The sequence below is a fragment of the Littorina saxatilis genome, linkage group LG12 (assembly GCF_037325665.1).
Source record: "Littorina saxatilis isolate snail1 linkage group LG12, US_GU_Lsax_2.0, whole genome shotgun sequence".
NCBI lineage: Eukaryota > Metazoa > Mollusca > Gastropoda > Littorinimorpha > Littorinidae > Littorina > Littorina saxatilis.
The window spans coordinates 13,685,420-13,706,977 of NC_090256.1; the positions used below are offsets into that span (position 1 = coordinate 13,685,420).

A 21,558-nucleotide genomic window follows, 5' to 3' on the forward strand; every position below is an offset into this window, starting at 1 on the left:
TACTTTCGGCCGTACCGTTTTCCGCGTGTGCGGTTTGAAGACGGTAGGCCTACTGAATATACGCGGAAAAGACCATGACAGACGCACTACACAAAACAGTGGGTTTTTTTCAAAACAAACACAATCAATCAATCAATCAATGAGGCTTATATCGCGCATATTCCGTGGATACAGTTCTAGGCGCTCTGCAGTGATGCCGTGTGAGATGAAATTTTATACGGCCAGTAGATTGCAGCCATGTCGGCGCATATTTACTTTTCACGGCCTTATTCCAAGTCACACGGGTATGGTAGACAAAACAACGTGTTTCCCGAGTGACATCCCCCACGACGCGTTTTGGAAAACACTGCATGCTTTCGCATCGTGTTTTTGGGTACTGGACGGGTCAACCCGGCTGACACTGACCGTTGGCCACTGCATGCATGCCAGCCGCCAATGTGTATAAACTAACCCGCACACAGCGAAGATGTGATTACTTGATTAAACGAAGCAGCGAAATGATGGACTTATCAGACGACAGTTAGTTAAATATGATCTACTAAATGTTGTCAGTAGTAGTAATTTAGTTCAAATTCGCTCGAACGAAACGTTGTCAACGTTCAGCAGCCATTTTGCCGGCATCGAAACATCCGACCACGCCTTCGCTATTTTTAGAAACTCTATATAACAGTTAACGATAGTAATATCACTTGCGCGCACCATGCCACCGTTTTGCGAAACCCTCGTTATAGATCTGTTATTCATAGTTTTAGCAATAGCGCGCACATACGCGCTATTGATATAACCGGCTCTAAATAACAGTTAACGATAGTTTCGAAACCGAGTCTATTTAACAGTTAACGATAGTTTCGAAACTCTATAATATATAACAGATAACGATAGTTTCGAAACTCTATATATAACAGTTAACGATAGTTTCAAAACCCTTTATAACTGTTAACGATATATAGGTCTATGGTAATATCAATTTGGCGCACCATATACAGTGCAGATGGCTGATACCACCTAAACACGCATACATCAAAAGCCGCGAGGGCGTAAAAACTCGAATCGTATCATTTATAAACCAATTCATGTCCAATGTAGGCAATTAAGACCTGACGGACAATAAGCCCCTTAAAATGTACTTTTACAGTGTATTAGCTGAGCTGTGCAGTGAGCTTGAAGAGTCAAGGCCGACAACCTCGACCGACTCCCTAATGAAACTAGGCCTACTGAGCTGCATCTTACTCTAAGCTGGGACCTATATTTATATAGGTCTATGCTCTATAAAGAATGGAGCATCGACACGAATTTTGAAGGCGGCATTTTAAATGACTTGGCTCCATGCAGCGGCCCTGTACTCTGTGAGACACTGTTACAAAACTCATTGCACGCGTGTGTGGGACAGAAATGTGCGACTGTGTCTAGTGCCCGCTTTCTGGGGTCGATCGATGAAGACAGAGCTGCATCCTGTTAGCCTTCTCCTGCAGTTTCTGCCTCTTTCCCCGGCAAAACCGGATAGCGTGTGGCTTGAAACAACATTGTGGGACTATCTCAACCCTGCTGCAACGCTTCAATGTGGGATAAAGACTGATAATCCGCATCGATAACTACAGCAGCCGACACTACAATTTTCTGAGCATTCGCCGAGAGAAATTTTTAGCCAATGAGCGATCTCCTTCGCCGTAATCCCTTGATGAGAGCAGCAGCCATTTTGCCTTCAGCTCACCACACCCTTGTCATCAGAGGCGAGCTTGTGGACTCATTGGGGTCTGGGGTTGACCCTGTTGAAGCCCAGTACCCGCTTTCTGCCTAGATGGAACTGGAAAACATAGTTGCAAACACAGTTTATTTAAAAGCACGCGAAGGTAAGGAGATAACTCGCATCACTGAACCTTGTCTCGATACCATCTTTGAGCTGTAATGGCACCAAGCAGGCATAAATTTTGGTCAAGTCTGAATTTGCTGCATTCAAGTTTTTGTTGTTATTTTCGATTTTGAGCACCCCAGTTTAGACCTAGATGTTTACGCTGGGATGAGGGCCATTAGATAATTCGTCTTTTATGCTTGTGTCGAATGTGACGATGTTCCTTTTGTTGAATTGTTGATACACTGGTGAGAAGTGAAGACAGTCTGTGGACAGGCTCAAGACATCTGATCACTCAGGCCAGTCACTGACCAGTGGCCGGTAAAGTGCAGACCTGCTGCTCTTGTTCGTGATTATCAACAACTGTTCAGCTGTAGCTGCATGTATTATTTTAGGGAGGTTTTGTTTATATGCAAGCACTGATTCAGATCATTTACAGCCAAACATTATCCATGATTTAAGCTGCACCAGTGCAGATGTGAGATCAACATGACTCAAGACAAATAATATGAGACCAGTTGGTGTCAAGATGGTCATGCAGATAAGTGGATGCTTTAAGAACTGAAGTAATAATGTTAAGAGGCACATTGTTTACGGACCCTTTGTTTACCCTTTATTGCTGATTCCAAGCACCTGTTAACCTTCTCTTCTTAGTATTATTTCAATATTTATCAGTCATGCAGATCTAAGCATACATATTTACATGCCACACCAGGGTTTAGCCTGGGAGAAAAAGGAAATGGGACATTTGTCCCCCTCAACCAAATTCCGATGGGACATAATCGAAGGCAAGAAGCGCGTGTTGACCAAAGATGTTAAATGGTGTTATTTGAGAATTAGCCGCTATATTGTGTTATCTCTTTATGTGTGAGTGTGTGTGTGTGTGTAATCCGATGTAAAGTGTACATTTGGTGGCGCAGTGGTACGTAATCTCAATGCGCCCTTTGACGCACTGAAGGGAATTGTGATGGGACATTTTCAGATTGAATGCGCCAATGGCGCAGGGCACACTAGTAAATGAAACCCTGCCATACACTTGTTGAGCTATGTTTGGTTTAGGGGGCAGGTAGAGTTATATTGTTTTCTTGTAACGGGCTGTGAGATGAGAAGACCTCAAAGTTAGACTCCAGCATTATAATTATATTGTGTATGCAAGTACAAAGCCAAGATAGGGTTGGCTGGAATTATTTTACTGTTGTCGTTTTTGATGTGAAAATACTGGAAAAGAAATGGTCAGTCCTTCCTGGTGGCTGGATTAGGCTACAATAGACGATTTTCAGAAATAACTCTGTCGGGTTTGTATGGGCTGTGGAAGAGTGACCTTTTCTTGCAAAACTCAGACAAACATTGGAGGGGCCAATCACTAGTGAGGAGTGTGCCGGAAATACGAGGAGACACGTATGTGATTCCGGCACACCCCTCCCTAGTGATTGGTCCCTCCATTGTTTGTCTGCAATTTAGCAAGAAAAGGTCACTCAACCCATACAAACCTGACAGAATTATTTTCAGAATTTGTCTATCGAGAGTTTTTTTTAACCTTTGGTTTCACCCACACATGCACTGATGCAGCATTTGTGGAAAGTCAACTGTGCATTCAAGATGTACATTTAGAACCGAAGATCTACCAACGTACTGTTGTTTATCTTCCTTTTGTATTGGGACTGTGAATTTGCACCCACTGGAATGCTGATCTTCATTGAATCGTACAGATTTTGTGCCTCACTGCAGTTTAGTACATGAAAAGTAAGCTAAGTGTAAGATTGAAATACTGTAGTTCATTTGTTTCTTCAGAATAACCACCTCACACAAGTGTCGGTTACACATAAATGTGTCACTCGCATGAAAGGGAGAAAAGGTATGTTCTGCTTGAACATGTTCTATTTTTACATTTTATGGCGCTTTATGTCCACTGCAGAAGGCGCATCTGCTTTTGAACCGATTCATTTGTTTACATTTCCCGGGCTAATGCTTTCTCCTCTTGTTTTTCCAGGCGGCGGTGGCAAGCGCAAAGGCAAGAGCAAGAAATGGAAGCAGATACTGAAATTTCCTCATATCACCCAGTGTGAAGATATCAAGAACAAAATCCGTGAGTGGTTCTGTGTTGCAGTGAAGATACTGAGTGCTAGTGTTGGATGTTAGTTGTAACAGTGAAGATACCGAGTGCTAGTGTTGGATGTTGGTTGTAACAGTGAAGATACTGAGTGCTAGTGTTGGATGTTGGTTGTAACAGTGAAGATACCGAGTGCTAGTGTTGGATGTTAGTTGTAACAGTGAAGATACCGAGTGCTAGTGTTGGATGTTGGTTGTAACAGTGAAGATACCGAGTGCTAGTGTTGGATGTTGGTTGTAACAGTGAAGATACCGAGTGCTAGTGTTGGATGTTAGTTGTAACAGTGAAGATACCGAGTGCTAGTGTTGGATGTTGGTTGTAACAGTGAAGATACCGAGTGCTAGTGTTAGATGTTGGTTGTAACAGTGAAGATACCGAGTGCTAGTGTTGGATGTTAGTTGTAACAGTGAAGATGCTGAGTGCTAGTGTTGGATGTTAGTTGTAACAGTGAAGATGCTGAGTGCTAGTGTTGGATGTTAGTTGTAACAGTGAAGATACCGAGTGCTAGTGTTGGATGTTGGTTGTAACAGTGAAGATACCGAGTGCTAGTGTTGGATGTTGGTTGTAACAGTGAAGATACCGAGTGCTAGTGTTGGATGTTGGTTGTAACAGTGAAGATACCGAGTGCTAGTGTTGGATGTTGGTTGTAACAGTGAAGATACCGAGTGCTAGTGTTGGATGTTGGTTGTAACAGTGAAGATACCGAGTGCTAGTGTTGGATGTTGGTTGTAACAGTGAAGATACCGAGTGCTAGTGTTGGATGTTGGTTGTAACAGTGAAGATACCGAGTGCTAGTGTTGGATGTTGGTTGTAACAGTGAAGATACTGAGTGCTAGTGTTGGATGTTGGTTGTAACAGTGAAGATACCGAGTGCTAGTGTTGGATGTTGGTTGTAACAGTGAAGATACTGAGTGCTAGTGTTGGATGTTGGTTGTAACAGTGAAGATACTGAGTGCTAGTGTTGGATGTTAGTTGTAACAGTGAAGATACCGAGTGCTAGTGTTGGATGTTGGTTGTAACAGTGAAGATACTGAGTGCTAATGTTGGATGTTAGTTGTAACAGTGAAGATACTGAGTGCTAGTGTTGGATGTTGGTTGTAACAGTGAAGATACTGAGTGCTAGTGTTGGATGTTGGTTGTAACAGTGAAGATACCGAGTGCTAGTGTTGGATGTTGGTTGTAACAGTGAAGATACCGAGTGCTAGTGTTGGATGTTGGTTGTAACAGTGAAGATACCGAGTGCTAGTGTTGGATGTTGGTTGTAACAGTGAAGATACCGAGTGCTAGTGTTGGATGTTGGTTGTAACAGTGAAGATACCGAGTGCTAGTGTTGGATGTTGGTTGTAACAGTGAAGATACCGAGTGCTAGTGTTGGATGTTGGTTGTAACAGTGAAGATACCGAGTGCTAGTGTTGGATGTTGGTTGTAACAGTGAAGATACCGAGTGCTAGTGTTGGATGTTGGTTGTAACAGTGAAGATACTGAGTGCTAGTGTTGGATGTTGGTTGTAACAGTGAAGATACCGAGTGCTAGTGTTGGATGTTGGTTGTAACAGTGAAGATACTGAGTGCTAGTGTTGGATGTTGGTTGTAACAGTGAAGATACTGAGTGCTAGTGTTGGATGTTAGTTGTAACAGTGAAGATACCGAGTGCTAGTGTTGGATGTTGGTTGTAACAGTGAAGATACTGAGTGCTAATGTTGGATGTTAGTTGTAACAGTGAAGATACTGAGTGCTAGTGTTGGATGTTGGTTGTAACAGTGAAGATACTGAGTGCTAGTGTTGGATGTTGGTTGTAACAGTGAAGATACCGAGTGCTAGTGTTGGATGTTGGTTGTAACAGTGAAGATACCGAGTGCTAGTGTTGGATGTTAGTTGTAACAGTGAAGATACTGAGTGCTAGTGTTGGATGTTGGTTGTAACAGTGAAGATACTGAGTGCTAGTGTTGGATGTTGGTTGTAACAGTGAAGATACTGAGTGCTAGTGTTGGATGTTGGTTGTAACAGTGGGATCAGTGAAGATACTGAGTGCTAGTGTTGGATGTTGGTTGTAACAGCGGGAGCCCCCACTTTCAGACTTTCCCTCTTTTAGTTTTATGCCTGTGAAGATTTCTCTTAACGTCTTAACTGTTAACAAATTTAAATCCAAACTTCACAAGGAGCATGAATCAACCCACAGGAATCATTCCCATGTCAATGCTGAAAGTAAAACTACTTGAAAATGTCTGCAAATCACCACCAATCGGTGGCTATGTGGAATTTGAAAACATCCAAATGGCACTCTGCCTACAATATTGAGAATGTTCAATTAACATCCTGGACTGATCAGTCTGTTACTGTTATGGTTTTAAGGGGAGGGGGGGGGGGTGAAGAGGGTATCTGGTAGAGCACTGGACTTGTGATACTGATAGTCCCCATGTTGAAATCCAGACGTAGACGACGTGGCTCAATGTGATAGGGTGACTCACTAATGGTAATGTATCCATGTCCCCCCTTGGTGTCTGTCACCACCATGGCATGTACCACCTAAAACTAAGGAGCTTGGCCATTCTGCCATAATTACAGCTGGCTGGCATTCACCTAAAAACGTTAACACCTGGGTATCACACCTCTGGTTGCTGCTGGCTTTCACCTAAACACGTTCACACCTGGGTATCACACCTCTGGTTGCTGCTGGCTTTCACCTAAAAACGTTCACACCTGGGTATCACACCTCTGGTTGCTGCTGGCTTTCACCTAAAAACGTTCACACCTGGGTATCACACCTCTGGTTGCTGCTGGCTTTCACCTAAAAACGTTCACACCTGGGTATCACACCTCTGGTTGCTGCTGGCTTTCACCTAAAAACGTTCACACCTGGGTATCACACCTCTGGTTGCTGCTGGCTTTCACCTAAAAACGTTCACACCTGGGTATCACACCTCTGGTTGCTGCTGGCTTTCACCTAAAAACGTTAACACCTGGGTATCACACCTCTGGTTGCTGGCTGGCATTCACCTAAAAACGTTCACACCTGGATATCACACCTCTGGTTGCTGCTGGCTTTCACCTAAACACGTTCACACCTGGGTATCACACCTCTGGTTGCTGCTGGCTTTCACCTGGGAGGGGGAGGAAACAGCCCGAACTTCCCAGCAACTGGACAATATAGTGCAACTGTTAATAACATTAGGACATGAGGGAAGGGGATTTAGGTTGTATAGAGAGAGGTGATGGAGCTCAGTGGTCTGTGTCCATTACAGCTGCCTGAGGGTCATAGCTAAATGTTAGCATGCAGTGTTGTCATTATCTGAGATGTGAATGGCGGTTGACTTGTTAATCTCCCGTGTTTTTCATTCATGCATTTGGCATGAAACTGAAAGTGGGACTGGGAGTATTCATTTGTTCTTTCTGCATAATAGGCAGCAAGATAGCAACGTGTCTTACTGGTAGACAACCTGTGCTCTCAACCCTTAGTAAGAGTTAAGGGCTCAAGCCAGTTCACCAATTGTGAGGGGTGTGTCGTTAAGCATACCCATGCTTAACACTGGTGGGGGAGGGGGGGGGGGGATCTTGGTACACCGTACAGGGAAGGTAACTGTCCAAATGGGAAGATTACTTGTGCCGTTGTTTTCAAATGCACAAGAGCGGTACTCCGTCTTCAGAATTTAAAAATGGAGCATTTTAATAAAGGAGAGTATAGGGTTGCTATGTGAGGAGGTTGCCATGGAAGTGCAGGAACGAATAGGATCACTGCTGATCATTCATGATCCAAAGAGGTCATCCCCACACAGTGACACAATATGGCAAAATATGATGAGTGTTTACCTTTGCCCAGCAGCTTAGTTCAAGTCAATACAAATTACAATGTCACTGGACACAGCTAAGTTCCCTGTGATACACCAGTGTTATAAGGATGCTAAGAACATTAGGCTAGAGCCAGGAGAATCTTAATTGTGACTGTGAGCCCCCTGCTGGGAGTGAGAGCCTTTGTTGAGAAAATATGTTGATGCAGATGCATGATCACATCTCCAGGGGTTGCATTCTTCACCATGTTTGTGTCTACCATGTGACTGCTGAATCAGTGAATGTTGATGTTGGTAGCTTGAGCTGGAAAGCGAAAGAAGTAGGTTATCGTTCCCCTGAAACTAACAGCGTTAATGATAACATTTTTCCCACAGGTACTTATTTACAGTAAGTAGCAGGCTTTGGTTCCTGCTGCTTTGCTTGATTACCAGCTTATGCAGTCTAGCTTGGTTCCAAGGCTTTTCTCAGGAAAGTTGCCAGTGTGTGAGCTCCCATCTTTGCAAGTTGATTTTCTTTGGCTTGCCATGCATCCATTATAGCATTCTTTAGTTAAACTGGTATACCCCCTTTGAACTTGAAGACATTATTTTTCAAATTGCTGGTGGTAGAGATTGTGAAAAGAGAAGGGTGATCTTTGAGAAGATATGCATCTTTGATCTGTAGTTTTCTTAGTGTGTAAAAATTCACCTTTAATACATAAGATGCAAGTTTTACAGTTTCACTCTTTGACGATAATTTGGTATGCTTTTTGTGGTTCACACTTGCGCTCTCTTGGAAGCGAGGTAAAAAAGAAGAAAACAACAAACTAATGCAAGGCCTATGTTTTGATATTGCAGGTGTTTGTATAATTGTAAGCAAGGTTACAAGCACAAGTCACTAGGATGTGTGTCAAATGCTTTGTTGAAAATCACCTTGGTATTGTCTTTGTCAAATTTCTGAATGTCAGCAACATTGGGCAGTGTGTTTGTGCAACAGTCAGGTTGTGCAGGGTGTGTGGCCAGTCAAGCACAGCTGGTCCGTTTGCCTTGTGTGAGGCTGTCACTCACTGCATGAAGCATTATTACTGGATTCAAACCTGTCTATATCCACCACTAGTCAAACCTGTCTTAGTGTCTATATCCACCACTAGTCAAACCTGTCTATATCGAGTACAAGCTGGCTCTGTTAGGGTACCGCTGTTTTGAGAAAACACTTCCCCCCTATTTGTCCCATTCCCTCAGTATCTACGAGCCATCCCGTTCTCTCAGATCCTCCTCTGAAAAACTCCTTCGCATCCCCAAAACCAGGACCAAGACCTTTGGTGAAAGAACCTTTAGGTACCAGATTCCGACCGTCTGGAACTCGCTTCCAAGTTCTATCCGTGACTCCAGCAGCCTTTCCTCCTTCAAAACACAACTCAAAACATACCTGTTTCGTAAAGCCTTTGCTTAGCCTGAGTAGACTCTCCACAACTCTATTCTGTTTTGGAACTCTCTACCCTGTATGTGCTTTATGGTCTATTTGTCAATGGTATCTTTGTGTGTGCGCGTGCATGTGTGTGTACTTTTAACATTGTACGCTAAGTTTTTGCTTAGTGCTTGGGTTCTTGGTGTTATGTCTCAGTTAAATGTATGCTTTGTATGCTTGTTGATTTGTGCTAGTTTATTCTATAATGAATTTGTAAAGCGCCTGGAGCCAATTGATGGGACTCGCGCTATAGAAAAGTTATTTATTTATTATTATTATTATATCCACTACCTGTCTATATCCACCACTTGTCAAACCTGTCTATATCACCACTAGTCAAACCTGTCTATATCCGCCACTAGTCAAACCTGTCTATATCCACCACTAGTCAAACCTGTCTATATCCACCACTAGTCAAACCTGTCTATATCCACCACTAGTCAAACCTGTCTATATCCACCACTAGTCAAACCTATCTATATCCACCACTAGTCAAACCTGTCTATATCCACCACTAGTCAAACCTGTCTATATCCACCACTAGTCAAACCTATCTATATCCACCACTAGTCAAACCTGTCTATATCCACCACTAGTCAAACCTATCTATATCCACCACTAGTCAAACCTGTCTATATCCACCACTAGTCAAACCTGTCTATATCCACCACTAGTCAAACCTGTCTATATCCACCACTAGTCAAACCTGTCTATATCCACCACTAGTCAAACCTGTCTATATCCACTACCTGTCTATATCCACCACTAGTCAAACCTGTCTATATCCACCACTAGTAAAACCTGTCTATATCCACCACTAGTCAAACCTGTCTATATCCACTACCTATCTATATCCACCACTAGTCAAACCTGTCTATATCCACCACTAGTCAAACCTGTCTATATCCACCACTAGTAAAACCTGTCTATATCCACCACTAGTCAAACCTGTCTATATCTACTACCTGTCTATATCCACCACTAGTCAAACCTGTCTATATCCACCACTAGTCAAACCTGTCTATATCCACCACTAGTCAAACCTGTCTATATCCACTACCTGTCTATATTCACCACTAGTCAAACCTGTCTATATCCACCACTAGTCAAACCTGTCTATACCCACCACTAGTCAAACCTGTCTATATCCACCACTAGTCAAACCTGTCTATATCCACTACCTGTCTATATCCACCACTAGTCAAACCTGTCTATATCCACTACCTGTCTATATCCACCACTAGCCACACCTGTCTATATCCACCACTAGTCAAACCTGTCTATATCCACTACCTGTCTATATCCACCACTAGTCAAACCTATCTATATCCACCACTAGTCAAACCTGTCTATACCCACCACTAGTCACACCTGTCTATATCCACCTCTAGTCAAACCTGTCTACATTCACCACTAGTCAAACCTGTCTATATCCACTACCTGTCTATATCCACATCTTGAACACGCGGCCAGTACTGTAACTGACCTTGATACGGATCGATCCAAGGGGGGCAATCTCAGTCATCTCAAAGAGGGAAATCCAAACGCAATCCGCTTTGTTCGATTTTATGGGCTTGGACGATAGAGAAAAATAAGAAAAGCAAAAGCTGGAGTAAACCTGGACAAAATTGCTATCAAGAACGCAGAATTGATTTTTTCTGAGTTTTTTTTGTTGCCGTAAGCGCCATGTTTATCGGAGCAGGAAACTCTTCCAGAGTGAGGCCCCTTTGTTGATGCATGTCAACATCAGATGTGCGAGACGCGAAATTGTGCCGCAAATTCATGGCGCTTACGGCAACAACAAAAACTCAGAAAAAATCAATTCTGCGTTCTTGATAGCAATTTCGTCCAGGTTTACTCCAGCTTTTGCTTTTCTTATTTTTCTCTATCGTCCAAGCCCATAAAATCGAACAAAGCGGATTGCGTTTGGATTTCCCTCTTTGAGATGACTGAGATTGCCCCCCTTGGATCGATCCGTATCAAGGTCAGTTACAGTACTGGCCGCGTGTTCAAGATGTCTATATCCACCACTAGTCAAACCTATCTATATCCACCACTAGTCAAACCTGTCTATATCCACTACCTGTCTATATCCACCACTAGTCAATCCTGTCTATACCCACCACTAGTCAAACCTGTCTATATCCACCACTAGTCAAACCTGTCTATATCCACCACTAGTCAAACCTGTCTATATCCACTACCTGTCTATATCCACCACTAGTCAAACCTGTCTATATCCACCACTAGTCAAACCTGTCTATATCCACCACTAGTCAAACCTGTCTATATCCACCACTAGTCAAACCTATCTATATCCACTACCTGTCTATATCCACCACTAGTCAAACCTGTCTATATCCACTACCTGTCTATACCCACCACTAGTCAAACCTGTCTATATCCACCACTAATCAAACCTGTCTATATCCACTACCTGTCTATATCCACCACTAGTCAAACCTGTCTATATCCACTACCTGTCTATATCCACCACTAGTCAAACCTGTCTATATCCACTACCTGTCTATATTCACCAGTAGTCAAACCTGTCTATATCCACCACTAGTCAAACCTGTCTATATCCACTACCTGTCTATATCCACCACTAGTCAAACCTATCTATATCCACCACTAGTCAAACCTGTCTATTCCCACCTCTAGTCAAACCTGTCAATATCCACCACTAGTCAAACCTGTCTACATTCACCACTAGTCAAACCTGTCTATATCCACTACCTGTCTATATCCACCACTAGTCAAACCTATCTATATCCACCACTAGTCAAACCTGTCTATATCCACCACTAGTCAAACCTATCTATATCCACCACTAGTCAAACCTGTCTATATCCACCACTAGTCAAACCTGTCTATATCCACCACTAGTCAAACCTGTCAATATCCACTACCTGTCTATATCCACCACTAGTCAAACCTGTCAATATCCAACACTAGTCAAACCTGTCTATATCCACCACTAGTCAAACCTGTCTATATCCACCACTAGTCAAACCTATCTATATCCACCACTAGTCAAACCTGTCTATATCCACCACTAGTCAAACCTGTCTATATCCACCACTAGTCAAACCTGTCTATATCCACCACTATTCAAACCTATTGGTATCCACTAGTCAAACCTGTCTATATCCACCACTAGTCAAACCTGTCTATATCCACCACTAGTCAAACTTACACTCTTCAAAAAAAGTTAAGGATCGGTTGAAGAAACGGATCTAATTATAAAAAAATGCCTAAAAATTAAACATCAACATAATAAATAAAAGATTAATGTGTTTTAATTAACAAATGAACAATGAGTCTTGACCTAGAATTTTGTTTGGCAGGCAGAGTTATTTCCCTTTGTGGGACTTCTCAAAAGCATCTGCATTTTGGAAGAAAAAGGGTGGTTTTTATAGCCCCATGAAATTTGCGGAACGCATGCCAGGGCAAAAGGTTGTGATGCACGTGCTACAACAGGGTCCTGGCTATGAACATCGCTCACCAGCTTGTGTTTAAAGGTTGACACGCTGACACAATTATGCACAGTAGCAACATTCCCCCACGAAGAAAACTGAGCGATTTGGATAGAGGAAGGGCAATAGGATGGCTACAAGACGGTGTTGCTGCCAGGCAAGTGGCCCAGAGGCTTGCAGTGGCTCCCTCTGTCATCATCAGACTAAAACAGAGATTCCAAGCAACTGGAAGAGTGCAGGAGCGACAACGTTCTGGTCGGCCCAGAGTCACCACACAAAGAGAGGATCGCTTCATTCAGAGGCAGGCCATGCAACAAAGAATGGCTACGGCAAACAACATTAGGCAACGCCTACAAGCTACCACCAACACTGTTGTTAGTGGTCAGACGATCCGAAACCGCTAACACAACTTTGGCTTGCGTGCAAGGCGTCCGGTCCGAGGAACAACCCTGACTGCTAATCACCGAGCAGCTCGCCGAGCCTGGTGCACTCAACATGTGAGGTGGCAACGTCAGCAGTGGGCTCAGGTGTTGTTTACAGATGAGTCCCGCTTTTGCCTGGAACCTGCGGATGGTCGCATCCGAGTGTGGAGGCGTCGCGGAGAGCGCTTCGCAGAAGGCGCTGTTCTGGAACGACAGCGTTTTGGCAGAGGCTCTGTGATGGTCTGGGGAGGGATCAGCACACGTCTAAGGACACCTCTGTACCATGTAGTGGGCAACTTGACCGGTGTCCGCTACCAGAGAGATCCTGCAACCCCTGGTCGTTCCAGCCCTCCAAGCGATCGGCCCTCGTGCAATTCTTCAGGATGACAACGAAACTCCCCTTCACTCTGCAGCTGTAAACACCTTCATCCAGCAGGCCAGGGTCAACAGGATGCTGTGGCCAGCCAACAGCCCGGACCTGAACCCCATAGAGCACATGTGGGACGAGCTTTGTCGTCGGGTACAGCAACATCACCCTCCTCCTGCCAATCTGGGTCAACTGCTGCAATGGCTCCAGCAGGAGTGGAATGGTGTTCCCAGAGCATTCATATGCAACCTGATCCACTCCATGCGCCAACGATGTGTTAAATGCCTGGCACACAACGGAGGGCACACGTGTTATTGACACTGATTCACATTGTTGTGAATTCCATTTTCGAGGGTTGTCACGTTTGACACACTCTAGCTAAATTGTCGCTGCCGCGTTCGATCTTTGCTTTGTTAAAATGAAAGAATTCGGTCTTGTCTGTTTTGTGTGGCGTGCTTGTAAAAAAGTGATCCTTAACTTTTTTTGAAGAGTGTATATTCACCACCCTGGGGACCAACCAAATGAGGTCATTGTAGCCAGGTGGTTGCTATTGAAAATGAAAGGTGAATTATTCATAGAAAAAAGCCCTCGTAGGGGATCCGTTGGTGAGGTCGTTATCCAAAGGTGGTTACCAGGGCAGGTTTGACTCTAATTTTACTACAAATAAGATGACAATTGACATAAGGCCCCCCCCAAAAAATTGTCTGTTTCTGGTAACATGGCTAAAAAAAATAGGGTCGGTAGGTAGGTAGGGATTTTTTTCTTCTTTTTTTTCCCCAAATGTAGACCAATAAAACTAACTTTAAAAATCGCGCAAAGAGACTGGATTCACTATACATAGAGACAAGACACTCAACACATTTACAAATCTGTGACAAAGACTGAAAGAGTATGACATGTTTTTCTTTGTTTACCTGGTCTGATATTTCCATGATGAAACAGAAAAGAAGACTTGAGACATCTTACATCTTGAGCTTGGACAAATGGGAAAATTTTTTGAGTTTGGAAAAAAAAAGTTTAGGGTCGGCGCCGAAATTTAGGGTCGGTCGGGTGACCAGAAACAGACAATTTTTGAGTCACTTGAGAAAAAGTGACTATGTAATCGGTCAGTGTTAGTCTGTCCGGCCGGCCGTCCGGCCGGCCGTCCGGCCGGCCGTCCGTAGACACCACCTTAACGTTGGACTTTTCTCGGAAACTATCAAAGCGATCGGGCTCATATTTTGTTTAGTCGTGACCTCCAATGACCTCTACACTTTAACGATGGTTTCGTTGACCTTTGACCTTTTTCAAGGTCACAGGTCAGCGTCAAAGGAAAAATTAGACATTTTATATCTTTGACAAAGTTCATCGGATGTGATTGAAACTTTGTAGGATTATTCTTTACATCAAAGTATTTACATCTGTAGCCTTTTACAAACGTTATCAGAAAAACAAGGGAGATAACTAGCCTTTTCTGTTCGGCAACACACAACTTAACGTTGGGCTTTTCTCGGAAACTATAAAAGTGACCGGGCTCAAATTTTATGTGAACGTGACTCATTGTGTTGTGAATAGCAATTTCTTCCTGTCCATCTGATGCCTCATATAATATTCAGAACTGCGAAAGTGACTCGATCGAGCGTTTGCTCTTCTTGGTTTTTTTTTGCCTAATGATAATGGTGTGTAATACCCAAGTCTTATCAACTTTGCTGTGTGTTTTCAGAGGTTAACTACCGCTATGTGGTGGAACAGCAACCCATCGGAGCACATCTGTTCAGGCAGTTCTGCGAGACCAGACCAGATCTACACAAAGCAATCTTCTTTTTGGAAGCTGTGGTGAGCGAAATACTGGCCGCTTAGTTCTGTTAACAGACCTTTAAGCTGTCCTCTGGTTGTAAAATGTATGGAACACAAATTAAAGGGAACATAGTGTTGTTACCAAGCTTTGGAATTCAGTCGCTGAAGCGTACTTTTTGGATCGGACACATGGATCAGACCTGCAGTCAACTGATTGTCTTATAATTTTGACATGTAGGCGACCTTCTGACAGAAACATGTTTTTGTAGCTGGGACATTTTTGGATTTTTTTTCAATCCAGGTCCGACTGAACTTTTGTCCTGATTCTGGGAAAGTCTGAACATTTTATGAAAAGGCATCTGAACTGTGAAAGATAATTTGTCACTGTTAGACCCCGTCTACAAATCTTGTGCAACAATGTTGTCAGAACTTTTAATTCCATTTTCTGCAGAGAGAATATGAGGTGACACCAGATGAAAAGCGGTTGGGGAAGGCGGAGGAAGTGTTCGAAAAGTTCCTTCAGCATGACGTGAGTATCATTTGGTGTGTTGGCAAGTGAAGAATGACATGCTTGAATAGTCTCCTGTCCGCCCAGCGACCTTCCCCTTGACCCTGCTTGTGACCTCGATGTTTTTTGCCCCCACAAGGGGTACGGTACTCTCTAAGCACCCAAAACCTCAAAGAGAGATAACTGGCGGAAACCTTCCTATTGTAGTCTCCTGTATGACGGCTTACTAGTGCCAAAACCTCATAATTGTAATTGAAAATTAGTAGTTTTCCCTTGATAATTACTAATTTTTAGTTTTGGCTCACTTCCTGACGGATTGCTAGTGCCAAAACTAAATATTAGTAATTTTCCCGTGAAAATGAGTAACTAACAGATGAAAACAGTAACTGACAGCGTTAATTAGTAATTATCACGTGATAATGGGTAACACCAGGTTTTGGCGCTAGTAAGCCGTCATACTCCTGTCCGCCCAGCCGACCTTCCCCTTGACCCTGCTTGTGACCTCGATGTTTTTTGCCCCCACAAGGGGCACGCACCCAAAACCTCAGAGAGATAACTGGCGGAAGTATCATCATTTCAGCTTCTATTTCACTTTTGTTCACTGTTCGAACTGGCTGTTCTTAGGTCAATAAATCACTGATATGAATAGTTTGTAATTTATGATTTACCCAGACAAAAGACATGCCTTTAATAGGTCTGGGTGGCTGAGTGGTAAACGCACTTGCCTCGGAAGCGAGAGGTTGCGAGTTCGACCCTGGGTCAGGGCGTTAGCAATTTTCTCCCCCCTTTCCTAACCTAGGTGGTGGGTTCAAGTGCTAGTTTTTCGGATGAGACGAAAAACCGAGGTCCCTTCGTGTACACTTCATTGGGGTGTGCACGTTAAAGATCCCACGATTGACAAAAGGGTCTTTCCTGGCAAAATTGTATAGGCATAGATAAAAATGTTCACCAAATACCCGTGTGACTTGGAATAATAGGCCGTGAAAGGTGAATGCTCGCCCTAATAGGCTTGATGCTGGCTGGTGTGAATGCGTGATATATTGTGTAAAATATTCCATCTCACACGGCATAAATAAATCCCTGCGCCTTGAATCCGTGGTTGAGATATGTGCGCGATATAAATTGCATAAAATAAAATAAAATAAATAAAAATAAATAGGGAGAGAAACAGTAAATGAGTGATGAATTTGTTCAAATTCAAAGCTGGATATCTGCTTGCAACCTTTTTCTGTCATGAATTTGTTCTTAGTTGTCACTGTCACTTTTTGTGAACGTGAGATTTCAAGAAACTAATAGTAACAGTTATTTTCTTTGCAATCGCCTTTCAAGTTTTTCAATAAAAAAAAGAGAGATACTTTGATGGAATGGATCATGAAAAGGTTTCGGTGGGTGTTAGGAGATGAGTTTTAAGTTGATTGTGTGTTGTGTCTGTTCCCCAGTCTGAGATGTTTGTAACGCACGTCAACGGGAACCACCTGGCGGCCGCGAAGGAGGAGATGAACTCAAAAATCGCCAGCAAAGATCTCTTCAATGATTGTGCACAGTCAGTATCTTATGTTTATTAGTATTCTTAAATAGAAAATGTTAATGTTAATTACAGAGAGATTGACTCTTTGCAAGCGGCTGTAATTTCGGCGTATTTTGTACGCATTATTGTCTAGAATATGATCAGTATGGTCAGTTGAAAAAAATACAAAAAGATACATTTCTGGACTACTTTTCTTCACAAGCGCATCCCGAAACCGATCCAGTATGTAGACACATAATTACAGTTTTTGTCAGTAAACATTAAAAGAAGCATTTGTTTTGAATGTATTGGTAAACGTGATTAACGGTGCGAAGGATGCGTGTGAAGCATGTTTGACTCATGGATGTTCAAATGCTGTGTGGGAGTACGCTCATTTTTGTGAAAATACCCCAAGTGCAAAACAGGGATTCCAAGGTCTGTTTTTAATAGTCCCCATCGACTTGATGCAGCACTGTCTACCTTTGAAAAGCTGTACACCTTATTAGTCCAAGAAACATTTTTGGAATGAGTCTATGTGCACAGAGACGGAAGCCATGTCCCACCCCCGTGTCATCACAATGGCACGTAAAAGACCTTGGTCATTCTGCCATAAGTGCAGGTGGCTGAATACACCTAAACACGCAGACACCTGGGTAGCGCGACTCCGTTGCTGCTAGCTTTCCACTGGGAGGAAGCGACCCGAATTTCCCAGCGATGGGACAATAAAGTAATGAAAATGAAAAAAAATGAAAATGAAATGCTTCACTATGTCCGTTCAGGGTTTTTTTTCAGCCAGAAATGAGTATACAGAAAATTTCTCTTCTTCATCAGTTCATCTTCACATGAATCATGTTGTCTGTGGTGTGGTAAGCTCCCCTGTGCCAACTGTTTCTAAATAACATTTTCTGTGCTGTTTTCAGGGTGGTGAAAAATTACCTGGCCGAGGAGCCATTCTCAGATTTTGTGGAAAGCATGTTCTTCAAGCGATACCTTCAATGGAAGTGGTTGGAAAGGTGAGTGGTCTCCCTGCCAATGTTGTTTCTCTTATGTTTTGTGCATTCTTCTTCTTCTTCGTTCATGTGCTGAAACTCCCACATTCACTCATGTTTTTGCATGAGTGGGTTTTTATGTGAATGACTGTTTTTACCCCACCATTCAGGCAGCATACGCCGATTTCTGGGGAAGCATGCTGGTTATTTTCGTGTTTCTATAATCCACCGAACTCTGACATGGATTACAAGATCTTTTCCGTGTTCACTTGGTCTTGTGCTTGCGTGTACACACGAAGGGAACCCCCCGCGGGTTAGGGGGAGTCCCATATTGGTTGGGACGAGAAAGAATTTACCCGATGCTTCCCAGCATGTCGTAAGTTGCGACTAACGGATTCTGTTTCTCCTTTTACCCTTGTTAAGTGTTTCTTGTATAGAATATAGTCAATTTTTGTAAAGATTTTAGTCAAGCAGTATGTAAGAAATGTTAAGTCCTTTGTACTGGAAACTTGCATTCTCCCAGTAAGGTAATATATTGCACTACGTTGCAAGCCCCTGGAGCAAATTTTTGATTAGTGCTTTTGTGAACAAGAAATAATTGACAAGTGGCTCTATCCCATCCCCCCCTTTCCCCGTGGTTGAAAATGTTGTAAAACACCAAATAAGGACACACGAAGGGGGATAAGGCACTAGCAGGTCTGCACATAAGTTGACCTGGGAGATCGAAAAAATCTCCACCCTTAACTCTCTATGCATTCATTATATCCTGTAATATTTCTTTTTACTGTGGGGAAAAAAACAGGCTCAGAGAAGGATGTGGGTGGGGGAGAACAATGGGTTGCTTGGAGATAGGTGAAAGGTCTCAATGTGGGTGGGAGAGAACAATGGGTTGCTTGGAGATAGGCGAAAGGTCTCAATGTGGGTGGGAGAGAACAATGGGTTGCTTGGAGATAGGCGAAAGGTCTGGATGTGGGTGGGGGAGAACAACGGGTTGCTTGGAGATAGGCGAAAGGTCTGGATGTGGGTGGGAGAGAACAATGGGTTGCTTGAAGATAGGCGAAAGGTCTTGATGTGGGTGGGAGAGAACAATGGGTTGCTTGAAGATAGGCGAAAGGTCTTGATGTGGGTGGGGGAGAACAATGGGTTGCTTGAAGATAGGTGAAAGGTCTTGATGTGGGTGGGAGAGAACAATGGGTTGCTTGAAGATAGGCGAAAGGTCTGGATGTGGGTGGGGGAGAACAATGGGTTGCTTGGAGATAGGCGAAAGGTCTGGATGTGTGTGGGAGAGAACAATGGGTTGCTTGGAGATAGGCGAAAGGTCTTGATGTAGGTGGGGGAGAACAATGGGTTGCTTGGAGATAGGCGAAAGGTCTTGATGTGGGTGGGAGAGAACAATGGGTTGCTTGAAGATAGGTGAAAGGTCTCGATGTGGGTGGGGGAGAACAATGGGTTGCTTGGAGATAGGGGAAAGGTCTCGATGTGGGTGGGGGAGAACAATGGGTTGCTTGGAGATAGGCGAAAGGTCTCGATGTGGGTGGGAGAGAACAATGGGTTGCTTGGAGATAGGCGAAAGGTCTAGATGTGGGTGGGGGAGAACAATGGGTTGCTTGGAGATAGGGGAAAGGTCTCAATGTGGGTGGGGGAGAACAATGGGTTGCTTGGAGATAGGCGAAAGGTCTCGATGTGGGTGAGAGAGAACAATGGGTTGCTTGGAGATAGGCGAAAGGTCTGGATGTGGGTGGGGGAGAACAATGGGTTGCTTGGAGATAGGTGAAAGGTCTCAATGTGGGTGGGAGAGAACAATGGGTTGCTTGGAGATAGGTGAAAGGTCTTGATGTGGGTGGGAGAGAACAATGGGTTGCTTGGAGATAGGTGAAAGGTTTCGATGTGGGTGGGAGAGAACAATGGGTTGCTTGGAGATAGGTGAAAGGTTTCGATGTGGGTGGGAGGGAGAGAACAATGGGTTGCTTGGAGATAGGCGAAAGGTCTGGATGTGGGTGGGGGAGAACAATGGGTTGCTTGGAGATAGGCGAAAGGTCTGGATGTGGGTGGGAGAGAACAATGGGTTGCTTGGAGATAGGCGAAAGGTCTCGATGTGGGTGGGAGAGAACAATGGGTTGCTTGGAGATAGGCAAAAGGTTTCGATGTGGGTGGGAGAGAACAATGGGTTGCTTGGAGATAGGCGAAAGGTCTCGATGTAGGTGGGAGAGAACAACGGGTTGCTTGGAGATAGGCGAAAGGTCTCATCTTGCCCTTTTTAAGGGGAACATTTTATTTGGACAGATCTTTGCATCTGTACACATTCTGTGTTCAATTATAGTCCGTCGCGATATAACCCTTCGTTGTTGAAAACGACGTTAAACACCAAATAAAGAAAGAAAGAAATGGATGAGTTTGGGTCAGTTTAGCACATCAAGGTTAAATAAGTTAAGCAATGTCAAGTGGTGACTCAAGAAAGTCTGTATCAGTGAATGACAAAAGACATGCTCTTGCTATAAACAGAAATGCTAACTTTTTTGAAGGATCATCAGAATCAAAAAAGAAGGGTAGGTTATTGGAACGTTTAATTATTGACAAAAAACGGAACTTTTTGATCATCTCATGTACTTGATTTAAATTGTATTACATTTTGGGTATGTGCATGTGTTTAAAAAGGAGGTTAGGATTGAATGGCTTTTGGCCAAAACAAATCATTTTTGCTTGAAAGTAACTTTGAGATTGTGTGCATGTATTTGCAGTCAACCCGTGACTAAGAACACGTTCCGCATGTACCGAGTGCTGGGGAAGGGAGGCTTCGGGGAGGTGTGTGCGTGCCAGGTGCGGGCCACGGGCAAGATGTACGCCTGCAAGAAGCTGGAGAAGAAGCGCATCAAAAAGCGCAAGGGGGAGGCCATGGTGCTCAACGAGAAACAGATCCTGCAGAAAGTCAACTCTAGGTTTGTGGTGAGTATTTAACGATAATGATAATAATGAGCACTTTAATAAGTTTTCACATGATTTTTGGCAGCTGGAGGTATACTAAGTATTCTGTGATGTTGAACACTTAATGCATTTCATCTTATTTCATTTACTTTATTATTCCAATTTGGGTTGCTTCCTCCCAGTGGAAAGCTAGCATCAACAAGAGTCTCGCTACCCAGGTTTGTGCGTGTTTAGGTGCAATCAGCCAGCTGCAGCACTTATGGCAGAATGACTGAGGTCTTTTAACTTGGAACTGTAGTGACACGGGGGTGGGACATGGATACCATCTGAGTCTGTACATAAAGTAGATCGGTGTCTCTCCCGACCTGGATTTGAACCCGTGATCCTAAGATCTCAAG

The 21,558-nt window shown here is 43.5% G+C and overlaps 1 protein-coding gene across 2 annotated transcripts in view; it reads left to right on the plus strand.

The window, feature by feature from the left end:
• The first annotated feature begins 1,000 nt into the window (after nucleotides 1-1,000).
• LOC138981296 (G protein-coupled receptor kinase 5-like) overlaps nucleotides 1,001-21,558 on the plus strand; it is a 65,399-nt gene continuing 44,841 nt past the window's right edge. For both annotated transcript variants that reach the window (XM_070354159.1, XM_070354160.1), the window contains exons 1-7: nucleotides 1,001-1,850; nucleotides 3,840-3,935; nucleotides 15,161-15,273; nucleotides 15,686-15,763; nucleotides 17,182-17,285; nucleotides 18,170-18,262; nucleotides 20,977-21,181. In XM_070354159.1, the coding sequence (XP_070210260.1) occupies nucleotides 1,799-1,850; nucleotides 3,840-3,935; nucleotides 15,161-15,273; nucleotides 15,686-15,763; nucleotides 17,182-17,285; nucleotides 18,170-18,262; nucleotides 20,977-21,181 (741 nt within the window). In that variant the 5' untranslated portion in view covers nucleotides 1,001-1,798. The remainder of the gene's footprint in view (nucleotides 1,851-3,839; nucleotides 3,936-15,160; nucleotides 15,274-15,685; nucleotides 15,764-17,181; nucleotides 17,286-18,169; nucleotides 18,263-20,976; nucleotides 21,182-21,558) is intronic.